Source organism: Myotis myotis, unplaced genomic scaffold, assembly GCF_014108235.1.
Source record: "Myotis myotis isolate mMyoMyo1 unplaced genomic scaffold, mMyoMyo1.p scaffold_m19_p_22, whole genome shotgun sequence".
Lineage (NCBI taxonomy): Eukaryota > Metazoa > Chordata > Mammalia > Chiroptera > Vespertilionidae > Myotis > Myotis myotis.
The window spans coordinates 936,019-957,316 of NW_023416327.1; the positions used below are offsets into that span (position 1 = coordinate 936,019).

At 64.7% G+C, this 21,298-nt stretch overlaps 1 protein-coding gene across 3 annotated transcripts in view; it reads left to right on the forward strand.

Moving 5' to 3' along the window:
- Positions 1-21,298, forward strand: part of RASGRF1 (Ras protein specific guanine nucleotide releasing factor 1) — a 52,465-nt gene that overhangs the window by 21,957 nt on the left and 9,210 nt on the right. For all 3 annotated transcript variants that reach the window (XM_036355488.1, XM_036355487.1, XM_036355489.1), the window contains exons 6-22: positions 1,658-1,737; positions 3,054-3,247; positions 3,694-3,803; positions 7,252-7,370; positions 9,108-9,268; positions 9,726-9,789; positions 10,048-10,184; positions 11,545-11,627; positions 13,464-13,712; positions 14,840-15,216; positions 16,261-16,446; positions 17,278-17,448; positions 17,655-17,761; positions 18,483-18,595; positions 18,799-18,859; positions 19,825-19,928; positions 20,055-20,139. In XM_036355488.1, the coding sequence (XP_036211381.1) occupies positions 1,658-1,737; positions 3,054-3,247; positions 3,694-3,803; positions 7,252-7,370; positions 9,108-9,268; positions 9,726-9,789; positions 10,048-10,184; positions 11,545-11,627; positions 13,464-13,712; positions 14,840-15,216; positions 16,261-16,446; positions 17,278-17,448; positions 17,655-17,761; positions 18,483-18,595; positions 18,799-18,859; positions 19,825-19,928; positions 20,055-20,139 (2,401 nt within the window). The remainder of the gene's footprint in view (positions 1-1,657; positions 1,738-3,053; positions 3,248-3,693; positions 3,804-7,251; positions 7,371-9,107; positions 9,269-9,725; positions 9,790-10,047; positions 10,185-11,544; positions 11,628-13,463; positions 13,713-14,839; positions 15,217-16,260; positions 16,447-17,277; positions 17,449-17,654; positions 17,762-18,482; positions 18,596-18,798; positions 18,860-19,824; positions 19,929-20,054; positions 20,140-21,298) is intronic.

The window sequence follows — 21,298 nt, forward strand, 5'->3', positions numbered from 1 at the left end:
GCGGGCCCCACCCCCACCCACCCCCACCCACCCCCACACCCCCACACCCACCCCCACCCCCGCCTCACCCCCACCACCCACACCCACCCCCACCCAACCCCCAACCCCCCACCCCATCCCCGCCCGCGGGGGCCGCACCCGAGCCGGGCCTCCCTGGGACCCCGGCCGCACAGCCAGGTCCCACCCGGTGCAGAGGTGGGTGCAGAAGAGAAACCGAGGCCCGGGAGGAAGGCGGCGCCCAGGCCACGTGGAGGAAGCCACGCCCCCCCAACCGTGTGGATTGGGGGGCAGGAGGGCAAAGGGGGGCCCCAGGGTGTACGTCTAAGGGCTGGTTCTGAGCGCGGCCAGTATCGCGCCCCCTCCCCCTATCAGGGGACATGTGTCCATGTTTGGGGACGTTTTAAAAATATATATTTTTATTGATTTCAGAGCGGAAGGGAAAGGGAGAGAGAGAGAGAGAGAGAGAGAGAGAGAGAGAGAGAAACATCAACATGGACCGGCTGCCTCCTGCACGCCCCGCACTTGGGGATCCAGCCTGCAATCTGGGCATGTGCCCCCACTGGAATCGAACCCTGACCTCCTGGTTCATAGGTCAACGCCCAGCCCCTGAGCCACGCGGCCGGGCCCCTCTGTGGCAGCATCCACCACACTGAGTGGTCGTTCCCTTCGTGTCTGGTCCCCACGGGTGTGCGATGGTGCTGTGGGCAGAGACAGGGCCTGGAGGCAGCTGCCCCCAAGCGCACAAGCCAGGGGCTCCCCTCACACCGACCAGGGACCCCCCCCCCCAGCTTCCGAGAGGCCACACAGGAAGCGTGTGAGACCTTGTGGGCCCGTGGGTCTCCGTCAAAACTGACCATTCAGCCCCGGCCGGGCAGCTCAGTCGGTTAGAGGGTCCGTCACGAAGCGCCAAGCTTTCGGGTTCGATCCCCGGTCAGGGCACAGACGAGAATCCACCGACAATGCATCAATCAGGGGAACAACAAATCAATGTTTCTCTCTCTCTCCCAAATCAATACATTAAAAAGAAAAAATACTGCCCTGGCCGTGTGGCTCAGTGGCTAGCGTGTCGGCCTGCAGACCCACGGTTCCCGGGTTCGATTCCGGCCAAGGGCACGGACCTCCATCGCAGGCTCCTCCCCGGCCCGGGCCCTGGTCGGGGCGCGTGCAGGAGGCAGCCCATCGATGCGTCTCTCTCACATGGATGTTCCTCTCTGCCTCTCCCTCTCTCTTCCGCTCTCTCTAACAATCAATGGAAATACCCTGGGGTGAGGCTTAGCAACAGCAAAAGCCTCGCCCTGGCCAGCGAGTGACAACGGGCTCGGGTTCGACCCCAGGTCTAGCCTGTGATGTTCCCAGCCGCGGTTCTGCCCCAGCCCCTCGGGGGGCCTCCCTCCCGGGCGGGCGACCCCAACGCTCTGATGTCTCCTCTGGAAACTCCTGGGCCTTTTTAAACAGGGGGCTCCCATATTCCTTCCGCTCTGGCCCCCCCCAAATTACAGTCCGTGGGACCCAAGGGGTTTCACAGCAGGTCTCGCTGCGAAAGGGGTTTGCTGCTGGAGTCTCCCCGGGACCCCCGAGCTGTGTACACCTGGGGGGGAGGCACCCCGGGGCAGGAGCTCTGGGGGTCCCCCCTGACCTCCCCCCCTTTTCCCTCCAGCGAGACCATCATGTTCCTGCACCAGATCTTCTACCAGGGCCTGAAGGCGCGGATCTCCAACTGGCCCACGCTGGTCCTGGGTGAGTCCCGGCCCCCCCACCCGCGGGGTCCCCCCTCCAGGGCCACCCTCCAGGCCGGGGCACGTCCCTCCTTCCCGGGGGACACCCAGCAGCCCCAGGTGACATAGCCTTCGTTCTTTAACCACTTCTCCCGTTTATAAATAACTAGAGGCCCGGTGCATGAATTCGTGCACGGGTGGAGTCCCTCGGCCTGGCCGGTGATCGAGGCCTATTGGGGGGCTGGCCGGCCTGGGGGAGGGGCCGTGGGAGGTTGGCCGGCCACAGCAGGTTGGCTGTGGGAGCGCACTGCCCACCAGGGGGCAGCTCCTGCATTGAGCATGTGCCCCCTGGTGGTCAGTGCACGTCATAGCGACTGGTGGACCTGTCGTTCCCGTCATCATTCGGTCATGATGGTCTCTTAGGCTTTTGTATATATAGATGTCCATGTGCCCGTGGGAGGAAACTCAAGAATCCCCAAAACAGGAGGAGATGTTGAAAAACGCCCCCCGTGGCTCTGCCTCCCCGGGTCCTGCTGTAAACATGGGGTTTCCTTCCAGCGTCTCTCTGTGCGTGGGTCTCAGGGTGGTTATCCCCTCCTGCCCCCCTGTTTTGCGTGATTGTGAACGCACTGCATACAGGATTCGGGTCTTGCTGCAGGCGTTTGTAACGGGTCTGTGTGCTGCCGGAGGCGGGGTGCAAGCACAGCACCCCCTACACCTGTCCCCCGGGGCACATGTCAGACTCGACAGGGCCCAGCTCTCAAAATCTGGTGTGCTCAGTGGTTAGAGCACCAGCCCATGGACCGAAGGGTCCTGGGTTCTATTCCAGTCACAGGCATGTGCCTTCTTGGCAGGCTGGATCCCCGGTCCTGGGCAGGGCGGGTGCAGGAGGCAACCAATGGATGTGTCTCTCTCCCATCAATGTTCCTCTCTCTCTCTCTCCCCTTCCCTTCCACTCTCTCTTAAATATCAATGGGGGAGGATTAACAAAAAAATATCTGAGACTCTGATGGGACCCCTACATCGGGGCCACCTCCCTGGTCAGCGTCCCCTCCAAAGGCAGGGTCTCTGGGGGGAGGGGCCTAGAGCTCCTGTCTGTCTCAGGGGGGAGACCTGCTGACCCTGCTGACCCCGCTTACCCTGCTGACCCTGCTGACCCCGCTGAACCCGCTGACCCTGCCGACCCCGCCGACCCCGCTGACCCTGCTGAACCCACTGACCCTGCTGACCACACCATCCCACTGACCACGCCAACCCTGCTACCCCGCTGACCCTGCTGACCCTGCCGACCCTGCTGATGCCACCAACCCTGCCAACCCCGCCGACCCCGCCCCGCAGCCGACCTGTTCGACATCTTGCTGCCGATGCTGAACATCTACCAGGAGTTCGTGCGCAACCACCAGTACAGCCTGCAGATCCTGGCGCACTGCAAGCAGAACCGCGACTTCGACAAGCTGCTCAAGCACTACGAGGCCAAGCCCGACTGCGAGGAGCGGACGCTGGAGACCTTCCTCACCTACCCCATGTTCCAGGTGCGTCCCCACACCTACCCCCCATCCCAGGTGCATCCTCACCTACCCCATAATCCAGGTGCGTCCCCCCACCCCCACCCCCACCCCAGGTGCGTCCTCACCTACCCCACGTCCCAGGTGGGCCACCCGGCTGCCGCAAGGAAGGAGCCAGTCTGCCATACCTGGGGCTCCCGTGGGGCTCCCATAGCCATACAGGGAGAGTCCAGGCCCTGCCATGCCTGCTCGGGGCTGGAGAACGGGGGCGGGGGGAAGGGGGCAGGGGGACTGCCCCACAGAGCAGGCGTGGTGGGAAGGCCGGGGTAGCTCCCTCAGGGGCCCTGTCCCTCCTGGCCCCAGGCACCCCAGGCCCTGCCCCTGCAGGTGTCCTCGAGCTGCACGAACCTTCCCAATGCTGCTCTGTCCCTCTGTTCTTCCCCGTCCCTCACCCCCACCCCCCGCCCCCCCAGATCCCCAGGTACATCCTGACGCTGCACGAGCTCCTGGCACACACCCCCTACGAGCACGTGGAGCGGAACAGCCTGGACTACGCCAAGTCCAAGCTGGAGGAGCTGTCCCGGTGAGCGCAGCCCGACCCCACCCGGGGTGCCCCCATCGCCCCCCCCGGGGTGCTGAGCCCACAGGGGAGCTCCTGCTCAGAGTAGGATTCAAGGTGGGGGGGGCGGGGAGCAGTGCCTGGTTCACAGCTCACACCCACGTGGGCGGAAGGCCCAGCTCCCTCGGGGTCAGGTCCGAGGCAGGGCTACCTCCCGGGACAGGAGCGGCTCACATCCTCCGTCTCCCGCGGGGCCTGGGGGCGGGCCTTCGAGTGCCCAAGGCCCCATCAGCCCAGGCCGTGTCCACGGGGGACCAGCCAAGGCCCCTCTCAGCCCCTGAAGCCTGGGGGCCTCCCGCAGGCAGAGGGGGGCAGGGGAGACCAGGAAGGGGGCGCTGCCTGCCCCAGGCTGCAGGGTCGCCGCCTGCATCGCGGTGGCCGGGGAGGTGAGCAGGAGGGTCCGGTTCGGGGCGGGTGTTGGAGCTGGAGTTGCTGACGGTCCGGTCCGATGTGGAGAGGGAGACAGGCCGAGTCAGGGCGGGGTGAGCAGACAAGAAGAGTGGGGGAGGGTGTGCAGGGAGGAGGGACCACTACCAGATCCCACACACACACACACATTCCAACGGGGGCTCCTGGCACAGAGGGACACCTGACCCAGGACACCTGTCACAGTGCAGGCACAGGTGCAGGCACAGGTGCAGGCACAGGGCGGGCACAGGTGCGGGCACAGGGCGGGCACAGGTGCGGGCACAGGGTGGGCACAGGCAGGCACAGGGCGGGCACAGGTGGGCAGGGCAGGGAGCACCTAGCTGCCCAAGCATGTGCCCTAAGAAGCTGACCGGGTCCCCCAGGGCCCTGGCGTGCGGTCCACTCTTTGTCCTCTCGGATTAGGGGCTAAGGTGACCTGCCTCCCTCCCTAATGTGCCGGGACCGCCCAGGCCGGGTTGCTCAGTGGATAGAGCCTCCGCCCTCGGACTGAAGGGTCTTGGGTTCTTTAGCTCAGATTAGGAACCAGCTGTGTCCAGCGTCCCTCCCACACCGGCCTGAACCTACAAGTTCACCGAGGTCAGACTCAGCGGAGCTAGAGCTGCATCGCCAGGCCCTCCCGTAATAAGCCCGTTTAGAGCCGGGATCTTAAAAACCAACATAGAAGAGGGTTCCTGGGGGGGGCGGGGGGGAGAAATACTAAGGCCCTGAGAAGGAGTTGGCAGGAAACTTGTTCAGACCGTCATTCGAAAATGACAAACCAGCCCCAGCCGGTGTGGCTCAGTGGCTAGAGCGTCGGCCTGCGGACTGAACGGTCCCGGGTTCCATTCCGGTCAAGGGCACATGCCGGGGTTGTGGGCTCCATCCCCAGTGGGGGGCGTGCAGGAGGCAGCCGGTCCATGGTTCTCTCTCATCATGGATGTTTCTATAACCCTCTTTCCCTCTCCCTTCCTCTCTGAAATCAGTAAAAATATATTTTTTAAAAATGACAAAACTAGTTTCTGAAACTAAGTTTGCAAGCAAAGTTGGCCACGAGCTCGTGCATCCACCTTCGCGAATGGGCATTTTTCCCCCCATAAAAGTGAGTGAATGCTGCCACCCTGTGGACAGGGGCGGTATTGCAGGGAGAGGAGGGACTTGATTTGTTTCTCAGACTGGGACGCACCCAGCCAAGTTCCCTCCCAGCCCCGCCAGCACCTACAAAACTCACCCAGTGGGTTTGTCCCTGCGCTGGCGGCACTGCCGTGACCTCTGACAATAAGCCAAGCCCGAGCCAGGATTTAAAAAACAGCCAGAGCCCGGCCAGCGTGGCTCCGTGGCTGAGCGTCGACCCAGGAACCCAGAGGTCATGGGTTCGATTCCCGGTCAGGGCACAGGCCCGGGTTGCGGGCTCCATCCCCAGGGTGGGCCGTGCAGGAGGCAGCCGATCCATGATGTTTTTCTCTCACCCGTGTTTCTATCTCTTTCTCCCTCTCCCTTCCTCTCTCTCTAAAAGTCAACTTAAACGTTATTTTTAAAAATAATAAGTTTAAAAACAGCCATATAAGAGAATTCAGTGGGGATGGAACCACAAGTATAGAAGCCCTCGGGAGGGGTGGGAAGGGAGAGGGAGAGAGAAAGAGAAACATCCATGATGAGAGAATAATGGGCCGGCTGCCTCCTGCACGCCCCTCACTGGGGATCGAGCCGGCAACCCGGGCCTGTGCCCTGACCGGGAATCGAACCCCGACCTCCTGGTTCCTAGGTCGGCGCTCAGCCACTGAGCCTCACCGGCCGGCTTCCTTCCCTGACGCACCGGAACCCACAAAACTAAGTAAAGTCATTCTTGCCTGAGCCGGCTGCATTGTCGGGTCCTCCAACAATAAGCCATCCCAGAGCCAGGATAAAGGACACAGCCCCATGAAGGGCTCGGAAGGGGGAAGCAGTAAGTGCAAAGGCCCTGGGGTACGTCTCCGATTTCCCCCTTCCCCCCCCCCCCCCCCCAATGACCCACTGCTTTCCTAAGGCTCCTGGGAACTCATGGAGGCTCTGAGCAAAGTCCCAGACTCTGGTCCTCTTACCCAATAGTCTTTGTAAAAAGCCGGTCGATGGCGCCACCTTGTGGAAACTAGCGGAATTGCAGCCATCAGAACAGGGACAGTTGTCTGTGTTCTCAGATTGGGGGGGAGGGGGGAGAGCTGTGTCCTATTTCTCTCTCAGACGAGCCAGAATTCACAGAAATAACTGAAGTCTGTGTTCCCCGAGCCAGCTGCAGTGCCCTGTCCTCCAGAAATAAGCCATTCCAGACCCATTATTAACGAAAAACGGCCGCATATAGAGCATCGAGGGGCCCTGCACAGGACGTGCAAAGGCCCTGGGGCAGAAATGAAGCCAGTTTCTTCTGTGGGTGGACAGGGCTGGTGGTCGGGTGGATGAGGGGCCGGTTGATGAAAGATGCCCATCTTCCTCCCCATGCTGCTATCTCTGCCTCACACGTTTAAGACTTTTAAAAAAATATGTCTTTATTGACTTCAGAGAGGAAGGGAGAGGGAGAGAGAAACATCCATGATGAGAGAGAATCATGGATCGGCTGCCTCCTGCACGCCCCCTGCTGGGGATGGAGCCCGCAACCCAGGCCTGTGCCCTGACCGGGAATCGAACCCTGACCTTCCGGTTCATAGGTCGACGCTCAACCATGGAGCCACGCCGGCCGGGCATGTGTCAGACTTTTAAATCCCAGCGGCCTGCGTCTTGGCTGTTCACCTCCATCTCCTTTTCTCTGACACAAGATCGCCCGCCTCCTGGGCTGTGGGAGATAACATGAGATCGGGCCTCTCCGTGCCCAGCACACTGGCTCCTTCCTGCTCCCGACCCCTTTGTGGGGGGCCCCGCTGGGAATTGGGGGTGCCAGGCTTTCTCCCCAGACCTGGCTGGGCCCGGCACCCCTCCCCCGCGGGGCGGCCGCCCGAGCTGCGTCCGACCGCGCCGCTCCCCGTCCGCCCCCCAGGATCATGCACGACGAGGTGAGCGAGACGGAGAACATCCGGAAGAACCTGGCCATCGAGCGCATGATCATCGAGGGCTGCGAGATCCTGCTGGACACCAGCCAGACCTTCGTCAGGCAAGGTGGGCCTGCGCCAGCCCGGCCGGGGGCGGGGGACTCGGCCCCTCTGGCCGCTGTGGCAGCCGCGCCTGCCCGCCTGACCGCGGGTCCCCAGGGCTGGGGGAGTGACCGCGGGTCCCCAGGGCTGGGGGGAGTGACCGCGGGTCCCCAGGGCTGGGGGGAGTGACCGCGGGTCCCCAGGGCTGGGGGGAGTGACCGCGGGTCCCAGGGCTGGGGGGAGTGACCGCGGGTCCCCAGGGCTGGGGGGAGTGACCGCGGGTCCCCAGGGCTGGGGGGAGTGACCGCGGGTCCCCAGGGCTGGGGGGAGTGACCGCGGGTCCCCAGGGCTGGGGGGAGTGACCACAGGGTCCCCAGGGCTGGGGGGAGTGACCGCGGGTCCCCAGGGCTGGGGGGAGTGACCACAGGGTCCCCAGGGCTGGGGGGAGTGACCGCGGGTCCCCAGGGCTGGGGGAGGGACCGCGGGTCCCCAGGGCTGGGGGGAGTGACCGCGGGTCCCCAGGGTGGGGGCAGTGACCGCGGGTCCTCAGGGTGGGGGCAGTGACCGCGGGTCCCCAGGGCTGGGGGAGTGACCGCGGGTCCCCAGGGCTGGGGGAGTGACCGCGGGTCCCCAGGGCTGGGGGAGTGACCGCGGGTCCCCAGGGCTGGGGGAGTGACCGCGGGTCCCCAGGGCTGGGGGGAGTGACCGCGGGTCCCCAGGGCTGGGGGGAGTGACCGCGGGTCCCCAGGGCTGGGGGGAGTGACCGCGGGTCCCCAGGGCTGGGGGGAGTGACCGCGGGTCCCCAGGGCTGGGGGCAGTGACCGCGGGTCCCCAGGGCTGGGGGGAGTGACCGCGGGTCCCCAGGGCTGGGGGGAGTGACCGCGGGTCCCCAGGGCTGGGGGGAGTGACCGCGGGTCCCCAGGGCTGGGGGGAGTGACCGCGGGTCCCCAGGGCTGGGGGGAGTGACCGCGGGGTCCCCAGGGCGGGGGGAGTGACCGCGGGTCCCCAGGGCTGGGGGGAGATGCAGAGGTTCTGGCTCCGGTTTCCTTCTGTCCAGTGTGCGCACGGCTCTCGCAGGCGGCCTGGGTCGCCGGTTGCACGTCCCAGTGGGCGGTTGTGACGTGTCCCTTTGGGGAGCGCGGGGGCAGAGGCTGAGGACAGACGCTGCCCGGCCCTGCGTCTGGGCACTGCAGCGTCTGAGGGGGCGGGGAGGTCAATCCCTCCGTCCTGGCTTGTCATCTTCCCGTTTCTTTCCGTCCCCCTGGCCAGAGCCAGCCCCTCCCCCCGTCAGCCTCCTGCCAGCCCCCCCCACCCCCTCCCGCCTCTGGCCAGGGGTCCGTGTCCTGAGGGCTCCGTGCCGCCCAGGCCTGGCCCTGGCCGGGAGGCCACGGGGTCCCCCACGGTGCCTCTCTATCCGCCCAGCCCTGTCCCCGTGCCTGGCCCGGGGGAGGGGCTGCTGCCAGGACTGGGGTCCCCCTGATCCTAAGCTCAGTCCCACGCTCAACTCCCCCAGTGCTCAGAGGCCAGGGCCACCCTGGAGACAGGGTCAGCCAGGGGTCAGTCAAGGGTCAGGGGTCAACCTGGAGATGGGTCATCCAGGGTTAGTCAAGGGTCAGCCAGGGTCAGTCAGGGGTCACCCTGGAGATGGGGTCAGCCAGAGGTCAGGGGTCACCCTGGAGATGAGGTCAGCCAGGGGTCAGCCAGAGGTCAGCCCGGAAATGGGTCACCCAGGGGTCAGCCGGCCTCTCCCCTCTGCCCGCAGGCTCCCTCATCCAGGTGCCCATGTCCGAGAAGGGCAAGATCCCCCGCGGCCGCCTGGGGTCTCTGTCCCTGAGGAAGGAGGGCGAGCGGCAGTGCTTCCTGTTCTCCAAGCACCTGATCATCTGCACGCGGGGCTCTGGCGGGAAGCTGCACCTGACCAAGGTGAGGGGGGTGGGCGGGGCCTGACCCAGGTGAGGGGGCGGGGCCTGACCAAGGTGAGTGGGGCGGGGCCTGACCAAGGTGAGGGGGGGCGGGGCCTGACCAAGGGGGGGGGGGGCTGGGCCTGACCAAGGTGAGGGGGGCCGGGCGGGGCTGGGCCCTCGGCGTCACTGCCCGGACCTCGCACCCGGCACCTGGCCCCCCTGAGCCCCTGTGTGCGGGTCTGCACAGTGGGGGTGAGAACCCCTCTGTCGGAAACCCCCGAATCCTCGATCCCCAGTGGGGGGCGTGCAGGAGGCGGCCATCCATGATTGTCTCTCGTCATGGATGTTTCTAAGAGAGAGAAACATCAGTGGATGAAATCAGTAGAAACGTATGTTCTCAGCGCCGCTGGGATAGAACACACGCCGTGGCTGCTCACGGTCAGGCCGCCTGCCGACCCCGGGCCGCTCTCTTGCAGAACGGGGTGGTGTCCCTCATCGAGTGCACCCTGCTGGAGGACCCGGAGAGCACGGAGGAGGAAGGTCGGTGTGGGAGCTGCTCATGCATGTACACGCGTGTGCACACACATACACACATGCATATACACGCACACTCACCCGAAGGCTGGGCCCGGGCGTGGTCCCCGGGGATGGGGGGCAGGGGGGAGGGGAGCTGGCAGTGGCGGGGGACAAGAGGCAGCCAGAGGCCTGTGCCCCAAACGCCCCGCCTCCCCCGGCGGGCAGAGTGTTAGGGGCCCGGCCCACGCTCACTGGGCCGACTGCGTGTTTTGCACCCGGAAGCCAAAGGGTCCGGCCAGGACATGGACCACCTGGACTTCAAGATCGGGGTGGAGCCCAAGGAGGCCCCGCCCTTCACCGTCATCCTGGTGGCCTCGTCCCGGCAGGAGAAGGCAGCCTGGACCAGTGACATCAGCCAGGTGAGCCCATGACCCGTTCCCCAGAGCCTGGGCCCCTCCAAGCTTCAGCCCTCCATCCCTGAGCCCTCCACCCCTGGCCCCTCCACTCCTGAGCCTCTCCACCCCTGGCCCCTCCACTCCTGAGCCCTCCATCCCTGAGCCCTCCACCCCTGGCCCCTCCACTCCTGAGCCTCTCCACCCCTGGCCCCTCCACTCCTGAGCCCTCCATCCCTGAACCCCTCCACCCCTGGGCCCCTCCACTCCTGAGCCCTCCACCCCTGGCCCCTCCACTCCTGAGCCCCTCCACCCTTGACCCTTCCACTCCTGAGCCTCTCCACCCCTGACCCCTCCACCCCTGGCCCCTCCATCCCCTGACCCCCTCCACCCCTGAGCCTCTCCACCCCGACCCCCTCCACTCCTGAGCCTCTCCACCCCTGGCCCCTCCACTCCTGGGCCCCTCCTCGCCTGGCCCCTCCACTCCTGAGCCTCTCCACCCCTGAACCCCTCCACCCCTGGGCCCTCCACCCCTGGGCCCCTCCTCGCCTGGCCCCTCCACCCCTGAGCCCCTCCACCCCGACCCCTCCACTCCTGAGCCTCTCCACCCCTGACCCCTCCACCCCTGAGCCTCTCCACCCCGACCCCCTCCACCCCTGGCCCCTCCACTCCTGAGCCCCCCCACGCCTGGATGGTTCCGATGGACAAGGCTTGTGTCCTCCGGGCCGGCCGGCCATTCCCTGGGCCGCCCGCCAAGCCGGGTCTGGGAAGCCCTGCCTCTGGGTCAGCCGCCCTGTGATGCATGTCGGGGCTGCGGCAGGAGCCGGGCTGGGGAGGGCCGGGAGTGCGAGCTGCAAAACTGGGGGGCGGGGGCCCCAGCCTTGCCCTCCCACTGCACCACCTGTCTGCTGCACCCCAGTGACGTCCCCACTGCCACAACATGCATCCTGAAACCAGAGGATTCTGGGATAGGACCCAATACAGCCCCCCTCCCCCACACCCACACCCCCAGCCAAGGAGGAACCCTCTCCGGGCGGAAACGTGCGGGCTTGGGGCAGAGGACAATGAGGGGAAAGGTCACACTTTTCTTTGGTTCGTGTGGGTACTTCCCATTCTAAGCACACCTTGCAAACAGCCAGCCTCAGTTTGTCCCCATTTTGCAGGTAGACATGCTGAGGCTTAGGCCGCCAGGGGAACCCCCACAGGGTCCCTGAGCAGGGGCCTGACTTCTGACCAACATTCGTGGGTGGCTATGCATCAACCCTGCCCCTGCCCGGACGCACGGGGCCCTCGGGGGCCGGGCACCTGTCGCGGGGGGAGGAGCCCCCGCTGGGCCGGGTCCGGGATGGGGACGGCTGCTCTGACTCGGGGCCCCCTGTGCTTCCAGTGCGTGGACAACATCCGGTGCAACGGCCTCATGATGAACGCCTTCGAGGAGAATTCCAAGGTCACGGTGCCACAGATGATCAAGTGAGTGCCCCTGACCCCCTGGGCCGGCCGTGCTGGCTCTGACACCCGGCTTTCGTCTTTTGGGTATTTGTTTTGAGTTTATATCTATTTGGGGTTTTTTAAATTCTTATTTATTGATTTGAGAGGGGGGGCAGGGATGGAGAGAGAAACATCCGTGTGTGGTCTCACCGATTGATGGATGCGTTCATTGCTTGATTCTTGTCTGTGCCCTGACCGGGGACCGAACCCGCAAGCTTGGAGCACGGGGACGACTCTAACCCACTGAGCCACGCGGTCAGGGCTAGTTCATGCCTGTTTGGAAGACGGCTCTGGCTCACTGGGTTTTTGCCTGAGGCTGTTTAAGGTATAACAGTGGAGCCCGGCTGGCGTGGCTCAGGGGCTGAGTGTCAACCTAGGAACCAGGAGGTCACGGTTCGATTCCCAGTCAGGGCACATGCCCAGGTTGCGGGCTCCTGGATAGAGCGTGTGGGATATGCATGATTCTTTCTCATCATTTTTTTAAGTATACACAGCGGGGCCTTGACTTACGAGTGTCCTGACTAACGAGTTTTTCGAGATACGAGCCGTCTCTCGGCCGAGTTTTTGCTTTGAGTTGCGAGCTAAAATTGGGGTTACGAGCAGCTTCAGATACCCCACTGCTAGTTGGCGCAGCGAACGTCACAGTGAACGCCACCACATCAGCCCAGCATCACGTGTCTCACTCGTTCACTGTTGATTTGACATACGAGTGATTTGAGTTACGAGTTCCATCAGGGAACGAATTAAACTCGTAAGTGAAGGCCCCACTGTATATCCTATATAATAAAGCCTAATATGCAAATTGACCAAATGGTGGAAAGACCAGCAGAATGACCAGTCGCTATGACACGCACTGACCACCAGGGGGCAGGCGCTCAACACAGGAGCTGCCCCCAGCCTGCAGGCCCCAGGCCAGCCACGGTGGGTGCCAGCAGGGCCCCCCCCCATCACCCTGCCGGTCGCCCCACACATTGGTCCTGATCACTGGCCAGGCCTAGGGACCCTACCTGTGCACAAATTTTGTGCACTGGGCCTCTAGAGTGTGTGTGTGTGTGTGTGTGTGTGTGTGTGTGTGTGTGTGTGTTTTGTTTGTTTTTCAGAGAGGAAGGGAGAGGGAGAGAGAGAAATATCAGTGATGAGAGAATCATGGATCAGCTGCCTCCTGCATGCCCCCCAAGGGGATCGAGCCAGCAACCCGGGCATGTGCCCTTGACCTGGAATCTAACCCAGGACTCTTCAGTCTGCAGGCCGACGCTCTATCCACTGAGCCACACCAGCCAGGCCTCTCTCATCATTGATGTTTCTATTCCTCCCTCTCCCTTCCTCTCTGAAATCAATAAAAACTTTTTAAAAAATATATATTTTATTGACTTTTTACAGAGAGGAAGGGAGAGGGATAGAGAGAAACATCGATGAGAGAGAAACATCAATCAGCTGCCTCCTGCACACTCCCCACTGGGGATGTGCCCGCAACCAAGGTACATGCCCTTGACCGGAATCGAACCTGGGACGCCTCAGTCCGCAGGCTGATGCTCTATCCACTGACCCACACCGGTTAGGGCGATAAAAAACTTAAAAAAAAAACATAATAGTAACAGTGGCCGGTTTCTAAGAGTATCGTTGCCAAAAAATAAAATAAGTCACAGCCCCTTCTTCCTCTTGGTGTCCTCCTCCCAAAGTCCTCCTTGTTCCACGAGCAGCCCGTCTGTCTTTCCGTCTGTCCGCCCTGGCTGTCAGTGCGTCGGGAGCCAGAGATGCCCGGTGGCGAGCGCCCCCCCCCCTGCCCCGTGTGACCCGGTGCCCCCCCCGCCCCCGCAGGTCGGACGCCTCGCTGTACTGTGACGACGTGGACATCCGCTTCAGCAAGACCATGAACTCCTGCAAGGTGCTGCAGATCCGCTACGCCAGCGTGGGCCGGCTGCTGGAGCGGCTCACCGACCTGCGTTTCCTCAGCATCGACTTCCTCAACACCTTCCTGCACTCCTACCGCGTCTTCACCTCCGCCGCCGTGGTCCTGGACAAGCTCGTGGCCATCTACCGCCGGCCCATCAGCGCCATCCCCGCAAGGTGGGCGCCGCCGTCTCCCGGGAGCCACGCTCTCCCGCTCTCCCGGGCCCGGAGCGGCCGGCCGTGGCCTGAGCCGGGGAGGCGGGCACCCCCAGAACCAAGCCGTGGCCTGAGCCGGGGGGGCGGGCACCCCCAGAACCAAGCCGAGTGGCGGGGGTGCGGGGGGCTGACCTCTTCCCTCGGGCTCCCGGGTGGGATCCGCTGCAGGCGGACACCTGCTCTGTCCTCCACGGTCTCACCTCTCAGCCCCTCCATGAAGCTGGGCCCACCCCTCTCCAAGGGTCAGAGTCCACACCTTCCCCATTTAAGAAAGAAAAAGCCTGGCCCGGCCGGTGTGGCTCAGGGGCTGAGCGTCGACCTAGGAACCAGGAGGTCAGGGTTCGATTCCCAGTCGGGGCACAGGCCTGGGTTGTAGGCTCGATCCCCAGGTTGGGGCGTGCAGGAGGCGGCCGATCCATGGTTCTCTCTCATCAGTGATGTTTCTCTCTCTCCCTCCCTTCCTCTCGGAAATCAATACAAATATTTAAAGAAAGAAAAAAGGAAGGGATGGAGGGAAGGAGACGGGGAACGTATTCCCGCTCTCTGAGCCCGCATCCTGCTCTGAGGAGAAGTGGGGTCCCTATGGGCACAACACGGGGCGGCAGGCCTGAGCCTGTGACATGCCCCCCAAGGCCCAAAGAGGAGTCCGTGGCTGAGGGGGCGCCTGCACCCGGAGCCCTGGTCTCGCTGAGCCCGCGGGTGCCCGGCCGTCCGAGGCTGGGGGACAGTGTGGGCGCTGTGCTCCCCATCCCCCCAGGCACGACATGGGGCTGGAGCTGGGCCCCCGGCTGTCGGAGGCAGGCCTCCTGCACGACCCCACCTGCCAGGGCCCCGGGGAGGCCAGGCGGGTCCCGAATGCAGCCAGAAGCATGAGGAGGACCAGGACCCCCACCTGCGCCCACTGTCCACCGGCTCGGGCCCCACGGGCGGCTCTGACCTCGGCACCGGCCCCCCAGGGGCCCCGAGAGCAGGAGAGACCCCGTCCAGGATGGGCACGTGCCTGGGGGCCCAGCAGGCATGGGGGACCCCGACCCTCAGCCTGGGCCACGCCGACCCTCCTTCCTCCCCCTGCCCCCCCCCCCCCACAGGTCGCTGGAGCTCCTGTTCGCCAGCGGCCAGAACAACAAGCTGCTGTACGGGGACCCCCCCAAGTCCCCGCGAGCCACCCGCAAGTTCTCCTCGCCGCCCCCGCTGTCGCTCACCACCAAGACGGCCTCGCCCAGCCGCCGGCGCAAGCTGTCCCTCAACATCCCCATCATCACGGGCGGCAAGGCCCTGGACCTGGCCGCGCTCGGCTGCGGCTCCAACGGCTACTCCCCCGTCTACTCGGCCGTGGCGCCCCTCGGCAAGGCCGCGCTGGACACCGGCAAGCTCTGCATGTCCGGCGGCTTCGCCAGCAAGATCGCCGACGAGGCCGAGGCCGCCGCCGAAAAGCCGGACGAGCCCTCGGCCCCCAGCAAGCAGAGTGAGTGGCACATGGGGCCCCAGCTCCGCTCCTGGGGGGGCCCTCTGAGGCCCTGGGGTGTCGTCGCCACAGGGGACGCATCCGGGGCCAGGCCACAGTCACCACCAGACTAGTCCCGCCCTCCAGACTGTGTGTGCATGTGCTTGTATGTACATGTGCCCACGTGCATGCATACTTGTGTGTGTACTCATGCATGTGTTTGTTGTGTATGTGCATTTATGTGCACGTGTGCATATACGGTGGTGTGTTTGCATGTTGGTGTATTTTGTGTGTGCACGCACGTCCATGTTTGCATGCATGCTTGTGCGCTTTGTATGTGCATGTGTGTATACAGTTGTGTGCATGTGTTGGTGTGCTTTGTGTGCATGTGTGTTCGTGTCTGTGTGCTTGTGTCTACGCGTGTGTACATGTGCACATGGACGTGTGCTTTACATGTGCACACATGTATATGATGGTGTGCATGTGTTTGTGTTGGTGTGCTTTGTGTTCATGTGTGTTCATGTTTGCATGTGTTTATTGTGTTGTGCGTGTTTGCATGTGTGTGCACACACACGTTGGACGCCGTATTCTGAAGAGAAGGCGGGCGTCCCTTGAGCTCTCTAACACGTCCAGGTGCAACCCCACTCGCTCTGTAGTTGGGGAAACTGAGGGCCAGAGAGGCCCTTTCTGAGCAGGACCCCCCCACGTGGGAGCCGATCTCTCCGTGTACCCCGCCAGCTTCCCCCACAGTGCCTGACCACAAGTCTCCCCGGATCGGGGAGCCTGTGAGTTCCTGGCCAGGCCCCGGTGCACGGGCAGGTGGGAAGCCCGGCTTCCCGGGACAGGTGGTCGCCTGCCTCAGATGCTTCACACACACCCTCCTGCTCCCAGTGCGGCCGTGGACCAGCGGGGGGCGCCCCCTGGAGCCTGTCGGCCACTCAGGGCAGAGCCGCCAGGAGGTCACAGCGCCCGCTCCCACGTGCAAGGGCGGAGGAGCCCAAGGGAGCCGCTCACCCTTCCCCCACGGAGAACCCCACACGAATTCTGTTTCATCTGGAACTACAGGCCCGAATCCAAAAATCGGGGACCGTCTGGGAGACGTCAGACCGTCTCCGCCCCTCCCAGGCTCCGACGTCTCCGTGAGGGAGGAGTCGGACACAGACCAGAACCAGAGTGACGAGGCCGACCCCGAGACGTCGCCCACCAAATCCCCGACGACACCCAAGCCCGTCAAAAGCAAAAATCCCTCAGGTACCGCTCACCAGAGGGCGTGCGGGCCCGGGCAGGGACCAGGTGGCCGGGCAGGAGAGAGAGAGAGAGAGAGAGAGAGAGAGAGAGAGAGAGAGAGAGCCAGCCAGTCGCCCGGGTTACGGGGCGACCATGGGACTGGGTGGGTCCTGCTCTTACACCCGGCACTCACCCCCGGCCCCAGACAGGATGCGCGACCCGCCCCACAGGGGACCGGAGGGCCAGCACCCAGGGCCACTCCTGGGAGCCCCATCGAGGGGCCGGGTTATTCCCATTTTTCTTCTTTTCCTTTTTTTTTTTATTTCAGAGAGAGGAAAGGAGTAGGGAGAGAGAGAGAGAGACATTAATGATGAGAGAGAATCATGGATCGGCTGCCTCCTGCACCCCCCACACTGGGGATGGAGCCCGCAACCCGGGCCTGTGCCCTGACCGGGAATCGAACCCTGACCTCCTGGTTCCTAGGTCGACGCTCAACCGCTGAGCCACACAGGCCGGCCTAACAGGCATTATTGATAGCATCTGCGGACACAGAGCTTTTCCCACGGTCCCAGGACCTCCTTTCACCTCAACGTGCCCCCTTGAGGGCGTGTTCCTACCCCCACTGTCCACAGATTGATTGCCTCCTGAGACCAGAGAGGTTAAGTAGCTACCCGAGGCCACACAGCACCTAGGCGAGGACGCGGCGTGTGCCCGGCTGGGTCTGGGACAGCAGGGAGAGGCGGGGAGATGGCGGGGAGATGGAGGGGGTGGCACAGGGGGGGCGGGCAGGGCACACACCCCTCCCCAGCTCGGCCCTGGCCCCGCCCTGGGACCCTGGCCTTCCTTCCTCCCCAGAGTTCCCCCTCTTTTCCTACAACAACGGGGTGGTCATGAGGTCCTGTCGCGAGCTGGACAACAGCCGCAGCGGCCTGTCGGCGGCCTCCGCCTTCGCCATCGCCACCTCGGGCGCCAACGAGGGCACCCCCAACAAGGAGAAGTACCGGCGGATGTCCTTGGCCAGCACAGGTGCGGGGCGGGGCTCGCTCACCCCTCTCCTCGTGGGCAGCCTGTGCCCAAGGGTGCCCCACGGCGCCCGGGCACCCCGTCCCACCTGCGCACGTGGGGGGCTCCGGTGGGCGGGGACGGGCTCTGTCCGCCAGGCCTGGGGTAGGAGGTGAGGCGAGTGGGAGGCGGGTTCCGTGTCCCCGTGACCCCCTGCCCTGTGCCACCAGGCTTCCCCCCGGACCAGAGGAACGGAGACAAGGAGTTCGTGATCCGCAGGGCGGCCACCAACCGCGTGCTCAACGTGCTGCGGCACTGGGTGTCCAAGCACGCACAGGTGGGCGGGGCCGGGGCCGGGTGGGCGGGGCCAGGTGGGCGGGGGCGGGCACTGGGTGTCCAAGCACGCGCAGGTGGGCGGGGCCGGGGCCGGGTGGGCGGGGGCGGGCACTGGGTGTCCAAGCACGCGCAGGTGGGCGGGGCCGGGGCTGGGTGGGCGGGGCAGAAAGTGGGTGGGCGGGGCCGGGCACTGGGTGTCGAAGCACGCGCAGGTGGGCGGGGACAGGACAGGTGGGCGGGGCCTGTCACTGGGTGTCCAAGCACGCGCAGGTGGGCGGGGCCATGGGCGGGACAAGGGACGGATGGACATGGGGGTGGGCACGGAGCTGGGAACAGGGGGGCCGGGGACAGGGGCGTGGGCACAGATCTGGGAAGAGGGGGCGGCGAGGGCAGCGGGAGGGGAAGCCAGGGCGCCATCTGCCGTCTCAGACCCCGGGGAGGGGACCAGGGACATTCAAGGGCAGGCGCACCCCAGCCTCTGGGACGTGGGAAGCAGGGCTGCTGGGCTCCTGTCTCGGGTGCAAGGAGGGTCTGCCTCCCAGGCACAGGCAGCCACGCGTGAGCCTTTCACGGAAGGTCTGCGGGCGCCGCTGGGGCCCCGTGAGAAGGGAGTGAGGGGGCGCCTCCGCGGGTGGGACTGGAAACCGCCGCCTCCCCGGGCCTGAGCCGGGACCCCTCGGGCAGCTGGGACGGAGCGGCCACAGCCGGCGCCTCTCCCGCAGGACTTTGAGACCAACAAGGAGCTCAAGAGCAAGGTGGTTGGCTTCCTGGAGGAGGTGACGCGCAACCCCGAGCTGCTGACCCAGGAGCGGAAGGCAGCCGCCAACATCGTGCGGTGGGCCTGGGGCTGGATGAGCTGGGACGGGCTCGGGGGTGGGATTAGCCGGCTGCTGACCCACAGGGGTGGCCAGCAGCCTGGGGCGGTCACCCCTGGAGCAGCCAGGCAGGAGAGCCTGCAGGCGTCTGTGCAGGGGCCGGCAGGGGCTGCCCCGGAGGCCAGGTGGGTGCCGACAGCTCATCTCCGCGTCTGGCCCCCAGGACTCTGACGCAAGAGGACCCCGGGGACAACCAGATCACGCTGGAGGAGATCACGCAGCTGGTGAGCCGGGCCTGCCCTGCCCCCGCCCGCTGCCCCCCAGGCCCCCTGAGCAAGCACAGCCACCCTGCCCAGTTCCTGCCCCATCCCCAGGGCGGCTCAGGGGGCTCGTCTGGAACCCACCCTCACCCCTGGGGCGGAAAGTGGGTTGCACAGACACGGCTCCTCTCAGACTGGCCCTGGGAGAAGGGGTCGCCCTGCACCTCCCTGCAGGGGAGCGGCTGCCCTGGGCCCCTGCCCCCCGTGGGGTCCGGCTGGACTATTCACCCCTGAGGGCAACAGCCTGAGACTCTTCCGGACCAAGTGCCCTGAGCTGCCGGGCCCTGGGAGCCCGGGTGCGGCACGTCCCGCTTGGAGGAGGCTCCGGTGGCCTCAGAGCGCCTTCTTGCTGTGAGGGCTCCGCCAAGCCCTGCGAAGGGGGAAGGAGGCTGTACCCCCACCCCGCCCCCCGCCTCTGCTCCCAGGCTCACCCTCTTTCCTAGGCCCCAGCAAAGGGAGCAGAGGGAGCCCTGGCCGGTGTTGCTCAGTGGATAGAGTGTCGGCCTGCGGACTGAAGGGTCCCGGGTTCGATTCTGGTCAAGGGCACGTGCCTTGGTTGCGGGCACATCCCCAGTGGGGGGCGTGCAGGAGGCGGCTGATCGATGTTTCTCTCTCATCGATATTCCTGACTCTCTGTCCCTCTCCCTTCCTCTCTGTAAAAAAATCAATAAAATATATTTTTTAAAAGAATAACTATTAAAAGAATATAGGTTATAAAAACAGGAGGGGGGGAGCCGAGGGGGCAGCCTGCCCCTCCTGCCCAGCACACCTTCTCCCAGCCAGGCCTCCTCTCCCATCTGGTCTGCCAGGAGGGGCCTCCCCAGTCACACCCCTCCATCCACCTGCCCCCCCATCTGTGGCGATCCCCTGGGGAAGTGTCTGGAAGCCAGGAGGCTACGCGGGGCTAACGGGGACCTGGCCCCCCTCAGGCCGCGGGCGTGAAGGCCGAGCCCTTTGAGAACCACTCGGCCCTGGAGATCGCGGAGCAGCTGACCCTGCTGGACCACCTGGTCTTCAAGAAGATCCCTTACGAGTGAGTGCGTGGGGCGGTGCCGGCCTCCCCGCCCCCCCCCCCCCCCCCAGATGACAGCCTTGGAAGCAAAGGGACCCCGAGGGCTGCCTGACACCTCCGCCCTGGGGTCCCTCCCGTGTCCTGCAGGGAGTTCTTCGGACAAGGCTGGATGAAGCTGGAGAAGAACGAAAGGACGCCCTACATCATGAAAACCACGAAGCATTTCAACGACGTGAGTGTGGGCGGTGGCGGCCCTTTCTCTCTGGTTTGGCCCCGCAGGAGCCGCGAGGGGCTGGGCGGAGAAGGGATACACACACCCCACACCCGACACCCCCCGCCCCATCCCTGCTCCTCCAAGCAGCTTCCTGGTGAGACCGCCCACATGAAGGAAGGAGATTGGGAGGGACAGGGTGAGGGCATTTTTATTGATGTCAGCGAAGCAGGGACAGGGAGAGGGAAAGAGACAGAAACGTCCATGATGAGAGAGAATCACCGATCGGCTGCCTCCTGCAGGCCCCACACTGGGGATGGAGCCCTCCACCCGGGCCTGTGCCCTGACCGGGAATCGAGCCTTGACCTCCTGGTTCGTAGGTCGACACTGAGCCACTGAGCCACGCCGGCTCTTCCGTTTCTTTCTGACACAGTGTACGCTCCTCCGTGGCGGGTTAACCGTGGCCTGAGACCGTTTCACCTCCTGGCACAGACATTTCTGCTGTTTCCGGTCCCGCTGGCTTCAGGTCCTCTCTCTGCCTGACAGGCTGGCTAGCACCTCCTTCAGGGCCAGCACCCGGGCGGGCGAGGCAGGCAGGTGCCCAGGGGCGGATCCCAAAGAGCTGCCACCCTCCCGTGGCTGTTGCTGCCCCACCAGCGGCCCCCAGTCCAGGCCCCTAAGACAGTGCATCTCGTTCGTGGATTTAGGATGATGTGCGTCACACGTTGCTTTTGGAAAATGGCGTCTTGCCCTGGCCAGTGTGGCTCAGTGGATAGAGCGCCAGCCCTTGGACGGAGGGGTCCCGGGTTCGATTCTGGTCGGGGCCTCATGCCCGGGATGAGGGCTCCATCCCCAGTGGGGGGCATGCAGGAGGCAGCCGATCCGTGATTCTCTCTCATCATGGATGTTTCTCTCTCTCTCCTTCCCTCTCCCTTCCTCTCTGAAATCAATCCTATATAATAAAAACCTAATGCACAAATCAACCGGCAGACCAACCAGCGGAACGACTGATTGCTATGATGCACACTGACCACCAGGGGGCAGACACTCAACACAGGAGCTGCCCCCAGCCTGCAGGCCCCAGGCCGGCCAAAGCGGGTGCCAGCAGGACGCCCCCCTCCCCAATCGCCCCGCCAGTCGCCCCACAGATGGCCCTGATTACCCGCCAGGCCTAGGGACC